Raw genomic sequence first — 14,770 nt, 5'->3', positions numbered from 1 at the left:
TAAATTCTTACCTATCCCAATTTGTTTGCTTTTCAGTTGATTCAAAACAGATTGACATTGATGGTAAAATCGATGAGAAGACCTTACAAGGGTTGAAAGAGTTGGGACTGTTTGGACAACAGATACCTGAAGATTATGGTGAGTTTTCCTGTGTCTTCCAATGTCTCTCATTTATAGTGCAATGTTTGTGAAGAAAATGTACAGGTTTTCTGTCATTGGGCGGTTGAATTTTGTTCTGATTTTAAAATTTACACATGATATTTTTTCTCACACAGAAAGATATTTTGCAATTTTAATTTGGAAGGAGTGGACATCCAATCAATAAACAGCCATTGGACTCATAAGTTTAATTGTTGACTTCCATCACAACATTTTGTTCTTGATTTTCAAGCAAACAATCCCCAAGAGTGAAGTGTAGTGGAAGCAGACAGCGTTTGACATCAATGATTTGTAACATTAGGGAATCATTAATGTTGGAATAGAGTACATAGCTAGAGGCATTGCCCCCTCATGTATACACACAGACAGATACACACACACACACACACACCCTCAAGAAGGCCATTGTGGTTCCAATCCAAATGTTTGTGTCACCTTATCTTCACTCATGCTGAAACATTTGCCTGCAACTCTCAACAGGTGGTCTAGGTTTGTCCAATACCAAGTATGCCAGGATAGCAGAAGTCACGTCATTGGATGGTGCCATTGCCGTCACACTCGCTGCTCATCAAGCCATCGGATTAAAGGTATTAATGTTAAATCCTACAACCCGTTCTTATTACATTACAGTCAAACCATGTACACATGTCTATGAAAGCTGTATAGTACTAGTAGTTTTCACAAACTAAAAATAGTCAAAAAGATTTGTGTTTTGAAACCATTTTCACTGAGTTTGGTGAGTTGGTACAGCAGTGTTCCAGTTAAAGAGCCAACAGAATTCATAGAGGTGAAAACATATTAGATGCTGAAGTACAAACATTATCATACCAAACATTTCAGCAGAGGTTTTCGTCCTAGAACTTTATGTCAGTTCAATTTTAGTTTAATAAAATTATTTACATTTGCACAATTTTCACAGGGAATATTACTGGCTGGCACGCCTGAACAAAAAGCCAAGTATTTACCTAAACTAGCAACAGGGGAACATGTAGCAGCCTTCTGCCTAACTGAACCGTCAAGGTAGGTATCTTTCATGCTTTCTGCCTAACTGAACCATCAAGACAGGTATTGTTACTGCCTTCTGCCTAACTGAACCATCAAGGTGGGTATCTTTCATGCTTTCTGCCTGACTGAACCCTCAAGGTTGGTATCTTTCCTGCCTTCTGCCTAACTGAACCATCACGGTGGGTATTTTTCCTGCCTTCTGCCTAACTGAGGTGGGTATTTTTCATGCTTTCTGCGTAACTGCACCATTACAAGGTGTGTATTTTTCATGCTTTCTACTTAACTGAACCATCAGGGTTGGTATCTTTATTGCTTCTGAAGCTACTTGGTCATTATTTTCATGATCTTATTTTCAAACCAAAGTTGGTTCGGGTAAATGTGCTAACTGAAGGACGTGTATAAAAGGATCACTGCTCGTTGATTTGGACCATGGCTACATGTTTTAACAGGTTAAATATTAAATGGGCACCACACATGTAAAATGGCGCCCCCATGGAAGAGAACAAAAAATTCAGTATTTCCTGCACATACACTTCATGTCATCCAAGAGACAAGCATGATACCGTGTACTTGAATGCACCACACCAGGTGGGAAGTACACACAGGGCTGGGTTTTGCCCTTAGGAACTTAACAAAAATCACACCAGTGGTTTTTAGAAGTCATTATATTCAATTCTGCAAAGTTTTCCTCCAACTCTTGCAGTGGTAGTGATGCTGCCTCCATACAAACCAAAGCCACACTCAGTGAAGATGGAAAACACTTCCTGCTCAATGGTGGCAAGGTAGGTGTACAGATGACCTGAAGAAGGAATGATGAACAACATCATGATGAAACTTCCAGCAACATTTGACATCAACATTTTTGAGAAACAATGCATACATGATCCAAATGGAAACTGTCTGAGTTGATAGTAGGATTATAATATTTCATTGATCACCTATTAATGCTTGCAATAGACCTGTTCCAGAGCACAATATCACACTCTGACTACAGCAGTGTTATATAGAGAGTGGACGCTAAAGACACCATATGCATGTTACATCAGCATAAACAAATCCACATAAATATTCGCACAAGAATGCACATATTTCTTGGTGCATATCTGCATGTGTCTTTGTTACACTATAGATCATTTAAACTGAGGGTTTCCCCTATTCATAAAAGATAATAATAGTAGTTATAGACGTTCACATGTACTCTGCACGGTAACATCCTGTGTGTTCACAACCCTGAACTTCTGTTTCATGATTGAGCAGATCTGGATCTCAAATGGTGGGCTTGCTGATATTTTCACTGTTTTTGCCAAAACTGAAGTGACAGATGAAAAGGTATGTGTTCATTTTAAAGAAGCATATTAGTCTAGACTCAGTAATAACTGATTCATCAAAGCTAGATCATTGTTTACAACCAAGTAAATAAATGTTCGAGTTTAATCCTTGTTAATTTATGTGCAAAAGCAAGCATTCTTGCATTGAAAAAGCTTAGAATCCAGATCACATGTACTTTTAACGTTGAAGGTAGAATTTCTTCTTTAAAGGTATACAGTCACCTGTAATCTAAATATGTCCATATATGGTCAAAGGGGTGTTCCTTGGTAATCAAAATGCCCATGTGAGGGCGCTGTTTTGAAAAAGCGGCCACCCGCTTAAAATTTGATTGGTTAGATTTTCTCTTTTCATGGTAACCGTGGCAAAATTGGAACAGGTGACAGTATACCTTTAATCATTGATGAATTGTAAATTTTATTTTCCTTACTCATCCATACGTACAGAAGGGAGAAACTGAAACTGTTACATTCAGGAAATGAAAACAGTCACTCTTAATAGCTATGCCATTTTACAGTAGTGAACCTAGCACAATTAATCAGAATTTTTAGCTCCCATAGCCATATGTATATATGGCAATGGAAGCTATTCTTATAGGCTAGGGAAATGTCTGTATGTATGTATGTCTGTATGTCTGTATGTCTGTGTGTCTGTATGTCTGTATGTCTGTATGTCTGTATGTCTGTCCGTCAACATCAAAAACTCCAAAACCGCTGCACATTTCATCTTGATATTTGGTGTGTACATGGATGATGGGCTGTAGATGAGATTTTGTTCAAATGAAGTTGTCATTGCCAAAAATATGCAAATTAGTGCCAAAAAAGGCGTTTTTGGTAAAAAATCTCCTTCTTCATAACCGCTGGTCAGACAGCTTTGATATTTGGTATACAGATCCTTAGGGATAACCCAACTTGGATTTGTTCAAATTGTGATGAAATATGCAAATCTGTATTTTTAAGGAATTTTTTGTCATTTTTGGTCAAAAATTTATTTCATCAAAACCGCTCGTCTGACAGCTTTGATATTTGGTATACAGGTTTCTACAGATAAACTTAATATGATATATAGAATATATGATGAAATCTGCAATTTTGTATTTTTGGTGCAATTTTTGCCGTTTTTTGGTCAAAAAATGTGTTTCTCAAAAACTACTTGTCTGATGCCTTTGATATTTGGTATGCAGGTTCCTAGGGGTTCTCTTAGTGTGATATAGTGAAATTTGATGAAAACTTCAATTTTTGTATTTTTGAGTCAATTTTTGCCGTTTTTGGTCAAAATATTTGTTTCTCAAAGTTAGTCATGTGATAGCTTTGATATTGGTATACATTTTTATACATAATTATGATGAAATCATCATTTTGTATTTTTGCAGCTAATTTTGCCATTTTAGGTCAGGCCATCCTGCAATGGCTATCAAAGATCTCAACCTTCTTCATCAATACATGTCACGAAAAGTTGCTCTCTACATAACACAGCAGAGCTCTGTCGACTATTGGGTCGCTTGTTTTTTCAAAACCGCTGGTCAGACAGCTTTAATATTTGACTAACAGGTCCCTAGGATGACCTTAGTGAGATGATTTCATACAGTCAGGAAATACTTAATTTTGTATCCATGTCTATCGTAGCTTCAGGGACATTGGCCCTATGTTCAAGATAATGCGGTGATTCAGTAAGCATTTGAAATGGTAAACTGTATTTGGTGTTGAAATGCGGTAAAAAATAATGAGAAAACATAGCTGAGGTGATTTCAGCAGGTTTGGTTTCCAACAAATATATTCAAAGTTTTTTTCAATGTTAAAGAGTGATGGAGGGGGGGGGGGGGGGGGGGGGGGGGGGGGGGGGGGGGGGGGGGGGGGGGGGGGGGGGGGGGGGGGGGGGGGGGGGGGGGGGGGGGGGGGGGGGGGGGGGGGGGGGGGGGGGGGGGGGGGGGGGGGGGGGGGGGGGGGGGGGGGGGGGGGGGGGGGGGGGGGGGGGGGGGGGGGGGGGGGGGGGGGGGGGGGGGGGGGGGGGGGGGGGGGGGGGGGGGGGGGGGGGGGGGGGGGGGGGGGGGGGGGGGGGGGGGGGGGGGGGGGGGGGGGGGGGGGGGGGGGGGGGGGGGGGGGGGGGGGGGGGGGGGGGGGGGGGGGGGGGGGGGGGGGGTGGGGGGGGGGGGGGGGGGGGGGGGGGGGGGGGGGGGGGGGGGGGGGGGGGGGGGGGGGGGGGGGGGGGGGGGGGGGGGGGGGGGGGGGGGGGGGGGGGGGGGGGGGGGGGGGAGTCCTGGCAGATTTTGAAAAAAATCCAAACAAATGTCAATAAAAAAATCAGCTACAGAAGGTTTGTCAAAAAGAAAAGGTGGGATAGTGGGAAAAAAAGAATGTACAATGTATCGGATAAAAAAGATAATGTTCCTCATCAATCTTCCAGACAACCCCCTTTTATCAAATGGTACACCCCTGATGTATTTTTGTGTGCAATTAACCATGCAGTGTATTTTAGTTTAAGATGTCAATCAAGTTCGGTAAGGATTTGAAAGGAATAGTCAAGTTCACCACAGTTAAATTTCTTAACTTTATCTCTTGTGTCATCATCCTTGTGTAATTGGTCAAGTTTGTATGTTGCTCCAGATGTGGATGTACCAGCTGTTCTGGAAGAAATCAATGTTTACTTTTCCCTGTAGGGTTTCTGAGTTGATGATTATATGTTGAAATCTCTCCGCCCATGTATCTGGTGCATGGGCAAAATGTAAATATGGTTGCATGTTATGTATTTCAGTCTATGTCAAATATTGTAAATGAAAAATCATGAACAGTTTGCTGTGTGCTTGTAAAAGATAACATGTTTGTCATTACATATTAAAACTGCCTTGCAGTTTGATTGTCTTAAAAATTATCACAGAAGTAGAAAACGAAAAGAAACTAATCAAATTGCTGTAACAAATTCACCCTCAGTGTCTGTAGGCCTATACTTAACTATTTTATCATTACATTCAGCTTTTTGTTATATCTTTATCACTCTTCATGGGCCAAGGCACACTTGGGGTCAATGTCATCACTCTGTGCCAGTCTGTGAATGTCAGTCTGTCTGTATGTGTATGTCCATGTTTCATACAATTGTTGGTTTGTTTTGATAACTGTATGGGAGCGAACAGTGATTATTGTCACTATTTTTTTATTGAGTATTTTGTCTGCTGAACAAGCTGATGGAGAATTTACTGAATTGAACAACGTAAGTGAGTCTCACCTCAACCGTGAAGTGACTAATAGTGAAATCGCTACATTATGATATTACAGCCATTTTTACATGTATAATGATAGCTCACCTGTGCCACAGTGCCAAACTGATCAAGTTTGTCACATTTATTGCTAGGGTGAGAAGAAGGACAAAGTGACAGCTTTCATAGTGGAAAGAGGCTTTGGAGGAATTACTAATGGTAAACCAGAAGATAAACTTGGAATTCGAGGATCCAACAGTAAGTGTGATATTTCATCTGCGTTGATGTCTCTAGCATGGATTACAACTTTATCAGTGTTAGAAAGTTATAAGTTGTACCTGACAGTAAGACCTGATAACTGAAAATATTCCGTCTCAGAGATATCTTAAACGGAAAAAATTGTCACCTATGCAGTTTACACTTATGGCGTGACAAATCTAGCTGATGTGTAATCGACTTCTATGAGTAAAAGAGGCAGAACTAACAAACTTTAGCCAAGTTCAATGTATAATTCACCTGCAAGCTATGCTACACACTACAGCTCTATACATGTGATTTGAAGATTGCTCCTGACAATATTGTCAAAACTCTCCTACCGGTATTTTAATTTCATATACTGTTATACCCATCGACAGCTTGTGAAGTGCATTTTGAGGACACTCCTGTGCCAATTGAGAATGTCATTGGTGAAGTCGGAGGAGGATTCAAAATTGCCATGAATATCTTGAACAGTGGCAGGTTCAGCATGGGCAGCTCTGGCGCCGGTATGCTCAAAAAGCTTGTAGGTACGTTGACATGGTATTTTGTTTCAGCGTATATATGAATGAGCCTCTGCTCAGGTCAGCTCAAATCAGCTGGGGAAGAAATAGTCCCTTGTCAGTGTTGAGTACTTACAGTTGAGGCCATTATTCTTAGGTGGGGCAAGTTGGTAATTACCTACCAATTTAGCTAGGGATATTGCAATATACCAAGGGAACTTCCTAAGCCAAACTCTGTTTTCCTATCTGGAGCGGCAAGATGAAATCTAAACAAACACAGCGGGTAACAAACTTTTACAGCCAGCAATGGTGATCTGATACCGGGATGAACCATAAATGTACTCCACTGTCCGCTTTATATTTCAGTAATTTAGCTGGTCAGAGGGAACTTTGGTAGTGATTTTGTATGTGTGGCTCAGTTCATCGTGTAGCATGTTGAACACTGTTCTGATTGCCGGCTGGTTTTTTACAGTACAAGTATTCTAAATAAAGTATTTTGTCAATATTTTACTGGCTGCTATCAAAGGTTTCTTCACCCACAAAAAATTAAGCAACTAGTTGTGCAGGTTCATGTCAAACTTTTTGATTGTGGTCTTCCAGGATGTTTTGGGCAATTGTACTGAGGATGAGATGGGCGATGACATGCTGAAGTGCCGTCTGTGGTGCATTTATTCTCTGAGCAATATTTATCATAGTTTCAACTTCATGTAGCTTTGTACAATTTTGTCTTCTTGTCTCCAATTTCGATGGAGCTTTCAAGACGGACTGTAAAGTTGACTTTTTATGAGTCGCTGAGTGCTTTTGAATCAGACTCCTGTGAACCACACAGTAAAGACCAACTTTTGTAAGATCAATGAACATGGGGTGATCTCAAACTTTTGTACAAAATACCATGTTCTGTAATGATGTTACTTCATGCAGCTTTTTCAAACCTAGTTGTGTATATTTGTCAAAAAGAAGACAAGGCACGATACGATCTCATTATCGTGTTTTATTCCTTGTAGTTTTCATTCCCCAACCCAGTGCCCTTTTAACAAACCTACATGAAAATGGTTCATCCCGGTATCAGATCACCATTGCTGGCTGTAACAGTTTGTTACCCGCTGTGTTTGTTTAGATTTCATCTTGCCGCTCCAGATAGGAAAACAGAGTTTGGCTTAGGAAGTTCCCTTGGTATATTGCAATATCCCTAGCTAAATTGGTAGGTAATTACCAACTTGCCCCACCGAAGAATAATGGCACTGACTGTAACAGGTGTGTCAACAGGTGTGTTTAATAGATGCCGGGGAAGTGCCTGAAATACAGTAGATCATTATCAGTATTTTTCTAAATGTCAGCGGATACAGGTGGTACATATATTGGGGGCTATAATGACATTTCTTGAGTCTCCTTCTGTGAATGCCAAGGGAACAAGTTTTAACTCCAAGTAGTTATGGTAAATTTCACCTTGATTTCTCAATCATTGTCCCAAACTTGGTTATATATTTCGGCCATCAAATTTTGTGGAACTATGTCTCTAGGAGTTTCTGACCAGAAAAGACAGTATGATTCAAAATCGTGACAGACTTTCATTGTTTATTGAATGACAATTTGTCTTTTTCTGATTCCTGCACACATGCTTAGCTGCAGTAAATGAGAGGAAATAACGTTATAAAAACAAAAATAAGTCAGTAGAAGAGACACAGGGGGGATGTTAAGTTCTTGTGGTAGTAGACAGGTCTGCAAATTAAGAATAAATCCAAGGTTACAATGCAATTCAAAGAAGAAGTCAAGAAGTTGGAAGATCTTCGTAACCTGTTCATCTATTATACAATTAACATTTAAAAATGGATTTTGGACCAAGCCATGGTGGTGAAAGCTTCAAATTTTCTAGACTGAATGATATTTATTAAAGTATCTACACAATTACAGGAATGGCAGCCGAGCATGCCAGCTCGAGGAAGCAATTCAACACCAAACTCAAGGACTTCAGTCTGATTCAAGAGAAGTTTTCAGACATGGCCATCACAACGTATGCCATGGAGAGCATGGCGTACCTCACTGCAGGAATGATGGACAGACCATGGGAAGGAGGGTTGCCAGATTGCTCAGTGGAAGCAGCCATGGTCAAAGTAAGAACTTGGAAAATCAATATAGAAGATTTGTATAGGCCATAACAAATCAATCTGTTTGCAAAGTTTTATGATGAATGAATAAATCAATAAATAAAAAACTAACTCTTATCAGCGCATTTCAGAAAAAGCCTCAAGGCACTTAAAACATGTACAATCAAATTTGAAACAGTAATTTGCGGAAGACGGTTCCATAATTTTTGGCCTGCTGTAGAGAAAGTGCTTTTACCATAAATGGATGTTGCTACATCTTGGACAGTCAGTGTAGTGGAGTAATTGGAATGCAAATAGTGTGTTGGTTTTTTACAAGACATGAATTCAAGGTACAGTATAACACTATGAGTTTATTATGAAAATACTTCAAAGTGTGCCGGAGGACATTAGCACAGTATGCATGTTCCTGTAATAACTTTGTTACTTCCGATTCCCACTGCCAATGTCAAGGATGATAAAGGATGAACCTCTGCCACTTGATTTACAGAGCATGAAGTAAATCCTTACAAACTTCCAACTCGTCCCTTGAAACCTGCCAAAAGTGAAGATGCAAAGGCAGATGATATGCAGGGGGCTCTGTGCTTTGGGGTGCCTGGAAATAGTCAATCTAACTCATAGACATTCTTTACCGTATGTTGTCATGCATGCCAACATTTATTGATGGTAACTGCATAATATATATATATATATATATATATATATATATATATATATATATATAATATATATATATTATATAGATATATATATATATATATATATATATATATTATATATATATAACACATAGTGTAGATATATATATATATATATATATATATATATATATATATATATATATATATATATATATAGATATAGATATATCAGTACTTGAACATGTAACATAAATAAACTATAAAAACATTATTTCCATGGAATGTGCTTGTAACTCTCTCTCTCTCTCTCTCCTCTCTCTCTCTCTCTCTCTCTCTCTCTCTCTCTTTTTGTATTTTTCTTTTCTGAAATAGGTTTTCAGTTCTGAGGGATCATGGCACTGTGTCAATGAAGCTCTTCAGATACTTGGGGGCATGGGCTACATGAAGGACTATCCATATGAAAGATATTTACGCGATTGTCGGATTCTGTTGATATTTGAAGGAACTAATGAAATTCTCCGTTTGTACATAGCCTTAACAGGAATGCAGTATGCTGGGAAGCACTTGAAAGAATTGGTAGAGTAAGTGCACACACCCAGAATTTGTAGAGTTAGCGTAAATATCCAGAATTGATAGAGAAAGTGCAAATATCCAGAATTTGTAGAAAAATGGCAGATATCCAAAATTTGTAGAGTAAGTGGAAATATCCAGAGTTGATAGAGTAAGAGCAAATATCCAGAATTGATAGAGAAAGTGCAAATATCCAGAGTTTGTAGAGAAATGGTAGATATCCAAAATTGGTAGAGTAAGTGGAAATATCCAGAATTGATAGAGTAAATGCAAATATCCAGAATTTGTAAAGAAATGGTAGATATCCAAAATTTGTAGAGTAAGTGGAAATATCCAGAATTGATAGAGTAAGAGCAAATATCCAGAATTGATAGAGAAAGACTAAATATCCAGAATTGATAGAGTAAGTGCAAATATCCATAATTTGTAGAGTATATGTGAATATCCAGAATATCAATATAGTTAATGAATACACGTAATCAAAACATAAACACAAATAAGATAATGACTGACTCTGGGGAAAAAAATTTGAAAGGCGTACAAAACCAGTATTCATGCAAGTTCAGTCGACCTGCAGCAAAGTTTGCTACACCTGCACATTTTCTGTTGCGGACAAGTGAGTTAGTTTTTAACTGATCAGCCAGAGCATGGGAGGAGCAGATTCATCAGATCAAACAAACTAATATTAGTGATACTAGACCACAGACCACTGGATTTCCTAAACATTTGCTTCAGATTTTTCTCGCAAAATATGAGACAACACAATTTGAATTGAAATAGTGAAAAATAGAGCTCAGAGATTTAGAACAAAGTTTTGCATGTATTAGCCCTTATTTGTATCACATAATATGAGAAAATCTATAAATACAATAGCATACCCATACCTAATATTCATATGCATGGTGAACCATCCTTAAAAATACATCTCCTCCTGTCGGATGAGATCATGTTTTTGTTAAGGTAGTATGCGCCTCGAAAATGAAAGACTTAACCTTTTGTTCAAACTTTCCTCAAGGAATCTTTCAACTATTCTCTTTCAAAATTGTGAATAAAAATTTGGGGTCAATGTGTAAATTTTTGTACCAGAGAAACAAATTACCCAAGATTTACAGATATCTGAAATTCAAAATGGATGCCACTCCCGTGTTAACTCTATAGAGAAAAATAAAATTTTCAATTTTCAAAAAACTAAGACGGTCAAAAGTTTTCTTATACCAATAGCTTTAAAATGAACCCCCACAAGTGGTAGATCAGAAAAGAATTTTAAAAGTTTGAGAGTCGGAATATCTGTGCCCAAGAAACTCAGGTCGTTTCAGCAGGGTTTACTGAGATGTATCATTGCAGTCATTTAATGGGAAAGAAAATCATATCACCTGGGGTGGTTAAAGCCATTACCTGCATACCTTAGAAAGCTTGCAAAAAGAATAGCCACAGTTAACACTTCCCAAGATTATTTATAGCACAAGAAACTTAATAATGAGAAAACAAAGATCAAACATATAGCCCAGAATGCTGAGTGATTAGGGTGTTTTTTTTACTTCATTCAGCAAGTTACGGAACCCAGGACAGAACATTGGTTTGGTCTTGAGGACTCTAGGCAAGAAGGCATTTCATGGTCTGAGAATGAAACGCAAACTCCACCTGTTTCATGAAGATGGCGGTGTTCATCCATCCATGAAGGTAGGAATCGGTCTTTCAGTTTTATCCTATGTATGAATGTCATGTTGTCAAGCAAGGATGTAAAAGGACAGCCATCACTCTCATGACAATTTATGGTTTTCTCACCACTTTTCTACGTGTTCACAGGAATTCATGATAGACTGAAATTCCCGTATTCAACCCGATCCGTATTCTGAGTAGGAATCTAAGAGAGCTGTATGTAAAACCAATTTTCACAACACACATCAAAAGCTGCCATTTTATTTCGCAAACCCTTTTTACAATCGATCCATCAATTCAAAATTAGTCAATTGGCTGCCTTTGTTATGGGTGGCCATACCAAAAGTGAGAGATAAGTAAGAACTTCCGGAATTCTAAGTTTACAGAAATTTACTTTAATACAAGGTATCAAACTCTGATTGTAACCACTGAAGGTGATCTGCCTTTTACAGAGATATTCTGTAAGACTGAAATGAGTTATACTGGCCCATTCTTGACGTGAACCCTGTGTGCTCCAGTCTTGCCAAGCATGTAGTCTGCTTCTTGAAGCAAATGACCTGAGATAAAATTTTTTCTCTTTATGATTTCTCCCTCCAATGCAGGAAAGTGCAATCAAACTCCAAGACACGGCGGTGACATTTGGAATGATTTCAGAATCGCTTTTAACAAAATACAGAAAGGTATGCTGCTGGCAACAGCTGATATAAATGGAGAAATAGCCAAGTGATAATAACATTATTTCTGGTACCATGTAATTGTTTTCCTATGTATGATGCACCCTTTCAGGCCTAACCTGGTAACCTAGCAGAGCTACACCTTTATATACTGTGTATATGTGTTTAGGCCTGAAAGATGATGATGGGACTTCCACAAAGGTTGCTGATAATAATATCAATACAGACAACGTGCAAGTGCTTAACTTTACAAGTTCCAGGCCACTGCCAAATCATACCCAAGGGTCTAGCAAGAGGAACCATTCATGGATACAAGAATTTTTGTACTATAAGAGCAATGAGAATGTTGTTTTGAAAAAGGCACATGCAAGTTTGAGATGATGTAGATTTTAACGCAGTTGTGAACAAATCGTAACATAGCTAATTATGTGAGAGAACTTATTTGACTGAACAATTCAATGAAAAAGAACCTGCGTATTGTTGTAAGATGTCACCCTTGTTATTGTGCCGGCTATTTCCAGGATATCGTACATCAGCAGATCATGCTGAAAAGAATGGCAGATATTTGTATCGGCATATACGGAATGACAGCGGTCCTGTCCAGGGCAAGCAGAGCCACTGCTGATGGTCTCCGGAACAGTGATCATGAAATTATGCTGGCAAACGCATTCTGTGATGATACATACAAGAAATGTCAATCCACCTTCCATGAAATCGGCATTGGTAAAAAGATTTACTTTCTTTGTGTAATCTCAATATTGCCCCTTTTCATATCATAAGATGTTAATGTAAACCCATGTGAGTGTGCACCTTATTATTCTTTTGGACCCTCAGCGGCCCCCCTCCCCCTCCAAAAAAAATACAAAAGACAAAAGCAAAAAACAAAAACAGTTACCATAGGCTGTGGCTATGCTAGGTATTGTTGATTATTGTCAGTTGGTCCGAAACCATTGTCAATCAAGAGTCAATACAATTGCCAGTCTAGACTGAAAAATCCGTTGTTCGAAGGCGCTCTCGGGAGCCTATACAGCGCCCTCAAATGATATATTTTTCAGTCTAGTGCCAGCGTGCCCTCACAATCATGAATCCTTGCATCAGTTACTTCAAAGCACATGTCATTTTTTATTCTGAATACAAAGTCAACCCACTTTGTGCATGAAAGCACGGTTTTGTGGAGGGACCGTGAAGAAGATAAAAATAAATGATATCATGTTGAAATAAATTTGTATAGTAAAGGATGTAATGTGTACTGAACTAAGGTCTCGGTTTTGCTTGTTTATTCATAGACTTTGGTTTATTCAATATTGCACTTGACACCACAAGCACATGGTATACATTGAGAACAAGCACAGGAATTTCACTTTAATCTCTGTGTCTGTCCTTACAGGTGAGAAGTTCAATGGTGACATACTAAAACAGAAGATAGCCAAACAGATCTTTGAAAACCGTTCCTACGTGCCATGCCACCCTCTAACCCCGTGAATCCGTTGTAAATATTGTGAACCCTGCATTCTCAGTGATGGACCTGTACCATGTTGGCACCAAAATATGATGACATTACATTTATGATCGATCTGAATATCGAAAGCAAAGGAACCTATCTTAAATCAGAACTTATCTTACTGATGTTTGTAGTCTGCTGATCCACAAGCACCCAAAGTTCTCTCTATCAGTTGCTGTAACACGTACTGTTAATTACAATGCAAGAAGTTTCGTAAAGGTTATTGCAAAAAGTATCAAATGATCCAGAGGGTATCTATTTATTATTTGCTCCCTAAACTAGAAGATTCGCATCACTGGTGTAAAACACTATATACTATCCACTGAATTATAAATGAACCTCAGCCATTGTTGAATGAATCAAAATATTTTGTAAAAAGTTCCTGAAACTTGGAAAGATATAGATGTTAAACAAATTCCCTCGGTAGCTATTTTATTTATCATTTGATAAGGCATCGGGTACTTTTGTACTCTGAACTGGCTTGTCCAGGATACCAGTCAATGATTGTCTGAAAGGATATGGTAGCTCATAGAGTTTTATGAACACAGCTACCCACATTTTCAAAATAATAGCATCTTTAACTGGACAACAACAGTTTTGAGTGTCTGTGTAAGCATCACGAGCAAGCAACAGCCTATAGAAGAAAGTGCTTTCTTTTTACAATTTTGTTTCCTTACTCTTGATACGATGCAAAACATGACTTGTGTTATTTTCTTTATCTTGTTTGCGAAATGTGGAATAAACTCCTGTATGAAAGTGCCGAGGAAAGTCATCACCAGCTTTGCTTAAAATGGCACAAAATATTAAAGTGTATTTATATCTGCCTTGTCTTTTTACATGGTAACTCCTGTAATTGAAATATACTGTACAACTGAAGTATTAAATTGTTACTGTTCAAAAGCATGTAGACTTCTATGTTAATTAACGTGTTTGGCCTGTATGGCAAGGCAGCACTTTATGTAGCTGTGTGACAATGTCTTGTCTCCGGATGTGTCATCATAGCTGTGGGTCCATAGCTGTGGTGTTTTCGGATGGGATTTTTGCCTTTTAAAGGCTGGTTTTAACTCTTACATATTCAACCCCACCACCACAAAAAAAATTTGAAAGTCAAAACCAGCCTGTAAAAGGCAGAAATCCTGTCTGAAAACACCACATCTATGGACCCACAGCTAGTGTCCTCAGTCC

General features: G+C 38.8%; 1 protein-coding gene across 1 annotated transcript in view; it reads left to right on the top strand.

Annotated features, from left to right (window-relative positions):
- Positions 1 to 14,488, top strand: part of LOC139134436 (complex I assembly factor ACAD9, mitochondrial-like) — a 14,665-nt gene extending 177 nt beyond the window's left edge. Inside the window, exons 2-14 of the mRNA XM_070701297.1 lie at positions 37 to 138; positions 640 to 746; positions 1,079 to 1,179; positions 1,868 to 1,946; positions 2,422 to 2,493; positions 5,836 to 5,938; positions 6,316 to 6,465; positions 8,350 to 8,549; positions 9,554 to 9,762; positions 11,299 to 11,431; positions 12,013 to 12,090; positions 12,606 to 12,807; positions 13,472 to 14,488. Of these exons, the coding sequence (XP_070557398.1) occupies positions 37 to 138; positions 640 to 746; positions 1,079 to 1,179; positions 1,868 to 1,946; positions 2,422 to 2,493; positions 5,836 to 5,938; positions 6,316 to 6,465; positions 8,350 to 8,549; positions 9,554 to 9,762; positions 11,299 to 11,431; positions 12,013 to 12,090; positions 12,606 to 12,807; positions 13,472 to 13,566 (1,631 nt within the window). The 3' untranslated portion in view covers positions 13,567 to 14,488. The remainder of the gene's footprint in view (positions 1 to 36; positions 139 to 639; positions 747 to 1,078; positions 1,180 to 1,867; positions 1,947 to 2,421; positions 2,494 to 5,835; positions 5,939 to 6,315; positions 6,466 to 8,349; positions 8,550 to 9,553; positions 9,763 to 11,298; positions 11,432 to 12,012; positions 12,091 to 12,605; positions 12,808 to 13,471) is intronic.
- Positions 14,489 to 14,770: the final 282 nt, after the last annotated feature.

Source organism: Ptychodera flava, chromosome 6 (assembly GCF_041260155.1).
Source record: "Ptychodera flava strain L36383 chromosome 6, AS_Pfla_20210202, whole genome shotgun sequence".
In the NCBI taxonomy this organism is placed as follows: Eukaryota; Metazoa; Hemichordata; class Enteropneusta; family Ptychoderidae; genus Ptychodera; species Ptychodera flava.
The sequence above is the reverse complement of the archived record's forward strand: the minus strand, read 5'-3'. Positions and strand labels throughout refer to the sequence as shown.